Raw genomic sequence first — 6,488 nt, 5'->3', positions numbered from 1 at the left:
ATGATTTTAAAAATTTAATTTTCATATTGTAATTGGATTTTTAAAAAATATATATCCAGATTTTTAAAATTTTAAATATTTTCCAGTTTTTTAATTTCGCAAAAAAATCTAAACTTTTTATTTTGAAAACTAAATTTCAGTATTTTTAAATATCTTCTAAATTTCAAAAAAATCCAAATTTTTTTCCAATTTTTTAAATTTTGATAAAAATCTAAATGTCTTTTCTGCTTTTTTATTTTATTTTTTGAAAAAAATAATCTGATTTTTTGTTATTTTTAAAATATAAAAAAAATCAATCTTTTATTTTTCTTAAAAAATAATCTGATTTTTTGTTATTTTTAAAAGATTTTCAGTTTCTAAGTTTTATTATTAAAATGATTTAATGATGTGGTATGTATATACACACATGTCATGCGAATTTTTTTTCCAGATTTTTAATTTTTAAATTTTTTTTGTATTTTTTGCATTATTTTCAATTTTTAATAATTTTCCAGCATTTTTTTAAAAAATAATTATTTTTTTTAAATTTTCCAGATTTTATTTTTTATTTTAAAAATTTTTACGGGGGGAAAACTAGAACTCACCTAAATTACAGGGGGTAAAGACATAAAAAAATGACAAATGCCACGTGTACCCTATAAAAAAATAAAAAATAAAATTAATTATACAGTCAGCACGCCACGTCAGCAGAAAAGGGTGACTCAGCGCGCCACGTCACGCCACGTCATCAGCTGGGGGTCTCAAATGTGCTCAGGGGGGTTTTCGACGGAATCTTTATATTACAGGGTTGAAATCGAAAGAATATTTTTTACATGGGAAAACCGGAATTCGCCTATATTACAGGGGGTAAAGACATATTAACCCAAATAAATAAATAAAAACGGTGTAACGAAACACAAAAAACGGTGTAACGAAAGAACACTTTTCAGGTTACCATCTGATTATCTACCATCGGATTAATCATCCACGGTCATGCTCAAGCTACGTGTCAGCACACCAACCTGAATTTCCGAAAAGCCCATCAACAAGTCACGTCTCCTTTGAAAATATAAGGGGCAATAACGGAAACAAAAATTCCCCTGCCTCGAAAATCGAAAACTGATTCTGTTAGAAAAAGCGTGTTCAATAAGTTTCGATTTTCCCGCCTATCAAACAAACGTTTCTTCTTCCATCCACTCCCATCTCTCTCTGTTGAGAAGATGGAGCTTCTTCCTCATTCTCTCTGTTACCTCGCTGCCATAGCAACCGTATAGTCTCTTCGTCGTCTCTCTCTTCCGTCGATCATTCTCTTCCGTCGATCATTCTCTTCCTTATAATCCACTTCCTTTTTCTGGAGATCTCGTGAAGTTGAAGCATCTGTTCGTTCATCCTCGGTTAAGCTCCAGTATCTTCTTCATTCGTGAGTTGCTCTGTTTCAACTGATTTATCTATGAATTTGAATAGATGAATTATTTTCGTTAATTAAATTTTCTGAATCGGTTTTGCAGCACTACTTCACCGATTGATTTGGAGAACCTCTCTGTTCGAATCTTATTCATAGGTGAATTATCTCTACTAATATATCTTAAATGCTCCGTTATCATGTTTCTGAATTTACGTTATCTTTTCTTTTGATCGCAAGTATGAATTTCCGATCGATTATGAATTTCCGACGATAAATCGTCACGTTTAATTTCCGATCATAGATCGTAACGTTAAATCGTGTTGCTGCCTGATATCGCTTTGAATAATATTTATTTGTAAGCGCAGTAATTATATTCAACTGTTCTTGAATCCATTATTAGGTTTTGTGTTTTTTAATAATTTAATTTAATTTTAATTTAATTACAATTTATCATTTCCACTCTGAATAGCATTAATTTGTTAATTGTGCATTTTCCTCAATTGAGGCGCACATTTCTGATTGCTTTCCCTTCGTTGTGTAGTTACCTAATCTGCCAGGATCTAAATTTTGTATGTCAATCTCTGAATATCTTAGAATCACACATATTAACTTGTTTGTTAATACTTCCTTACACTTACTCTTAGTCCACATTTCACATCTTAATCTCCATCACATTTTTTCGAAAACTTTTAATTTGTTGAGTAATCCACACCTATAGTCTTAATTTACATAAATTTTGTTCTATGTTTCAGGTTACAATGGTTCGGTTTAGTCAGGAAGAACTGAATGCTTTGAACGATGGTCGTGCGTTCTTAGGAGATGACTACAATGCAATCAAAAACCATCCCCAATTTGGAGCTGTTCTGATTAACAGAACTGCAGAATCATTGCGTAGGAAAGTTCGTAGAGATTTTGCTAACCAACAAGCACAGCAGAATCAAGTGCTGTTGGTGCAGCAACAGCAGCTGATACAACAGTTGCAGCAGAATCTGCAACATGTCCAGGGAGTTCAAAACAATGACATTGTGGATCAACTTCAAAACCAGGAGAATCAGCAGGAAGATCAAGAGTTAGAAGATTTTTTTCAAGGACTGCTAAACGATAATGGACAAGTATCTTCTCTTTATCTCACATAAGCTGTTATTTCTGCTCCTTTTTATCAAAATAATGTTTGTATTTTTGTGTGTTGTTACTTGTTAGCCATTTTATATACTAACATCTAAGTGTTAATCTCTTGGCAGAATCTGCAACATGTCCAGGGAGTTCAAAACAATAACAACGTGGATCAACTGCAAAACCAGGAGAATCAGCAGGAAAATCAAGAGTTAGAAGATTTTTTTCAAGGACTGCTAAACGATAATGGACAAGTATCTTCTCTTTATCTCACATAAGCTGTTATTTCTGCTCCTTTTTATCAAAATAATGTTTGTATTTTTGTGTGTTGTTACTTGTTAGCCATTTTATATACTAACACCTAAGTGTTAATCACTTGGCAGAATCTGCAACATGTCCAGGGAGTTCAAAACAATAACAACGTGGATCAACTACAAAACCAGGAGAATCAGCAGGAAAATCAAGAGTTAGAAGATTTTTTTCAAGGACTGCTAAACGATAATGGACAAGTATCTTCTCTTTATCTCACATAAGCTGTTATTTCTGCTCCTTTTTATCAAAATAATGTTTGTATTTTTGTGTGTTGTTACTTGTTAGCCATTTTATATACTAACACCTAAGTGTTAATCACTTGGCAGAATCTGCAACATGTCCAGGGAGTTCAAAACAATAACAACGTGGATCAACTGCAAAACCAGGAGAATCAGCAGGAAAATCAAGAGTTAGAAGATTTTTTTCAAGGACTGCTAAACGATAATGGACAAGTATCTTCTCTTTATCTCACATAAGCTGTTATTTCTGCTCCTTTTTATCAAAATAATGTTTGTATTTTTGTGTGTTATTACTTGTTAGCCATTTTATATACTAACACCTAAGTGTTAATCACTTGGCAGAATCTGCAACATGTCCAGGGAGTTCAAAACAATAACAACGTGGATCAACTGCAAAACCAGGAGAATCAGCAGGAAAATCAAGAGTTAGAAGATTTTTTTCAAGGACTGCTAAACGATAATGGACAAGTATCTTCTCTTTATCTCACATAAGCTGTTATTTCTGCTCCTTTTTATCAAAATAATGTTTGTATTTTTGTGTGTTGTTACTTGTTAGCCATTTTATAAACTAACACCTAAGTGTTAATCACTTGGCAGAATCTGCAACATGTCCAGGGAGTTCAAAACAATAACAACGTTCACTTTCAGGATAATGTTCATGATATTGAAGAAGTTGTGAATGCTGGACAGGTTTTTTTAAACAATCACTCTCTTCAAATAATTTTTTAGCCAAGTGTGATTTAGCATACCTTTGTAAACGGATTTCTTTTAGAACTTGCATCCAATTCAGAATGGTGGAGATGCCCAGCCAATTCAGAATGGTGGGGTGGCCCAACCAATTCAGAACGGTGAGAACGTAGAGGAGCTAGTGGTTGCTCAAAATGCTGCACAGGTGTGTTTTTTTTATAAGTTATAATGACCTAAAAATGTGTTTTTTTTCACATATTTGGAGACATTTTATAACACTCACAATTTTTCATTGAAATGGGCAGGCTCCTAATGGGCAGGCTCCTAATGGGCAAATTCAGAACGGTGAGATTGAAGAAGGGCCACCGGCTCCTAATGCTGATGCTGGACAGGTAACCCCGCCACTAGCTACTAATGATTTGACTTCCTGTTGCACTTTATACAAATAGTCCATGTGTGAAGCACATAAAGTATGCTTTTCAACAAGTAAAAGTTATTTTCGAATAATGTTTATATTTTTTGAAACCTGTCAAGTGCTGCATAAAGTATGCTTAAAGTAGAAGCATTTCAACATACCCTCTTGAATAGGAAATCATTGCTGTTTAATTTTATTGGGTGAAATCATTGTTGTTGAACTATATATTTATGTGCCGTGATGAAATCTTTTACTTGAATAGGAAATGCACTGCCTTGAACATTAAGGTATAATAGGTTATGAAACTATATTGTTACATGAATAATGATAAACACGCACTCTTTAGCACACATCCAAAGATACATAATTTGGTGGAACCCATATGAATTTGAACTAATCGAAGAGGGCCGGTTTCTTCCTTTTGAGGTTTTACACATGTTCTTTAGTAGAAGCTTTTGAGGTTATTTATTTCTAAATTTTTTGCTCTTTTGTACAAGCTTTTGAACACTCGATACTTTTGAGGCATATTTTTTTGCTCTTTTTGTAGAAATTTGTGAGATTTTACACATTTTAACACACATTACTTTCAGGTTGTGAATCAGGTTGTGAATCCGGCTGCGGATGAACAAATTGGACAGACTTCACGGCTCAATAAGTTTTTTACCGGAATTCAGGCTGTGCTGAATTGGGCTGGTGGTTTTCCTGGAATTGTTGCTGCTCTTAACAGGTTTGCTGGTTTTGGGGGAAAGAGGAAGAATTGATGAATAGGAATATGTGAACCGCATATACTTAGAATAAAATTTGCTTCTTAAACTGTTTGTACAAACTGTTTGTACATGTAGATATTTGGAGTACTATCTTTAGGTGTTATACAATTGTAACATACAGTTGAACTCGCAACCTCTTTACTTGTTCTATTGGGAAATTCAATTTCAAGCGAACTTACAAAAACGACTCAGCTGCTTATTTGGTATGTTCGTATTGATATGCATTAGGAGTGGGGTGGCATTTCACATGGGAAAGGGTAAAACTTTCCCACCATGGGTCTCAAGATTAACGGTTAGATTTTGCACTTCTATTAAAGCTTATCATGTTCTCCCACCTTTGATCTTAATTAATGGCTTCACTTTCCAAACTTTTCTCATCTTCCTCCCACCTTTGTGGCTCAGTCCCTCCAGGTTCCCCACCTCCCACAACCAGCAACAACCTTAACAACCAGCTTCACAAAAACACCACCAATAATTGAAACCTCTTCAAATGTGTGAACCAAAGCATTATTTCTCTTCCACTGCAATTCAAAATCACACCACTCACAAAACAGCCAACTTTCTTCTTTTTTTTTCGAAAGGAAAACACCAACTTTCTTCTTCACCAAATCTACTCACACCTCATCAATAACCAAATTAAATTACCCATCATGTAAATCAAAACAAGAAATAAAAATCCTAACTTTGTTGTATTTTTTATTATTATCTTTATATTATTGGTGGAGAATGAGAATATGTTATACTCACATTTACACATAAGTTAAGTCGCTCTCGAAAGTAATTTTCGGTGGCCATCAATCCGTAACAGAAGCTATATATGGAACACACAGCTTTATGCAGTTTTCACGAACTTGCTTGCTTGCAAAGGACTTTAAGAAGAAATAGACAAAATTACTATCACTGTAATCCATGTGGCAAACTCGTCCTTTAAGTATTCAACGAAAAGACACAAGTTCCACTTTTGTTAGAACAAAGATGGTCTCAAAAGTAGGGGTGGCAATAGGATCTATCAAATCCATATCCATCCAATCCATCCACCAAACAAAAAAATAGTTAATTGATTGAATTTAATACATCCATTTAAAATTATGGATACATCCAATCTATCCACCTTATTTTAAAAATACATTGGATCACCTAAAATATTAATAATAATCCATTTGATATAAAATTATTTTAAACATGATTTAAATTAATTTTGTTAATAAATAAAAACAAGTTATGTTTTTAATTACGGGGGCCTAAAAAGAATAATTCTTATTTTTTCCTCAAATGTTTAGCCCATAAGATTCAGCCCATTCGATTAAAAAAAAAGTCAACAGAATTGGCCACCGGAGCTCCGCTGGGCAAACACCGTACACCGCAGTGACCTCGCCGGAGCTCCGCCGTTAATCGCCGGAAAATCTGAATTTCCGGCCATACGGTCTCCGGAGAACTGTCGATCAACAGTGGTGTCCGGTGGTCAACACCGGTGCACCACCACCTTTATTTATTTTATTTCAGCTTTGGACTAAAAAAAAATATGTTTTGGGCTTAGACAAAAATAAGCATTGGGCTTAATTAAAAAAGAA

General features: G+C 34.0%; 1 protein-coding gene across 1 annotated transcript; it reads left to right on the top strand.

Moving 5' to 3' along the window:
- Positions 1-1,164: 1,164 nt before the first annotated feature.
- On the top strand, positions 1,165-5,075 carry LOC146958835 (uncharacterized). The gene is made up of 10 exons (XM_085733106.1): positions 1,165-1,399; positions 1,488-1,540; positions 2,137-2,496; positions 2,626-2,751; positions 2,881-3,006; positions 3,136-3,261; positions 3,391-3,516; positions 3,646-3,940; positions 4,041-4,127; positions 4,741-5,075. Exons 3-8 carry the CDS (start codon positions 2,143-2,145, stop codon positions 3,775-3,777), a joined length of 990 nt encoding a protein of 329 aa, XP_085589232.1. The 5' UTR covers positions 1,165-1,399; positions 1,488-1,540; positions 2,137-2,142; the 3' UTR covers positions 3,778-3,940; positions 4,041-4,127; positions 4,741-5,075.
- Positions 5,076-6,488: the final 1,413 nt, after the last annotated feature.

Source organism: Medicago sativa, chromosome 1, assembly GCF_051527215.1.
Source record: "Medicago sativa cultivar Bolivia chromosome 1, Bolivia_mono, whole genome shotgun sequence".
Taxonomy (NCBI): Eukaryota; Viridiplantae; Streptophyta; class Magnoliopsida; order Fabales; family Fabaceae; genus Medicago; species Medicago sativa.
Note: the sequence above shows the minus strand (reverse complement) of the source record. Positions and strands in the feature narration are given on the sequence as shown.

What these genes read in the sequence shown, in the direction of transcription:
- LOC146958835 (XM_085733106.1), top strand. Translation starts at nt 2,143, where the DNA reads ATGGTTCGGTTTAGTCAGGAAGAACTGAATGCTTTGAACGATGGTCGT. An exon ending in TGCTAAACGATAATGGACAA is followed by an intron (nt 3,262 to 3,390) that starts GTATCTTCTCTT and finishes ATCACTTGGCAG; the next exon opens with AATCTGCAACATGTCCAGGG. An exon ending in TGCTAAACGATAATGGACAA is followed by an intron (nt 3,517 to 3,645) that starts GTATCTTCTCTT and finishes ATCACTTGGCAG; the next exon opens with AATCTGCAACATGTCCAGGG.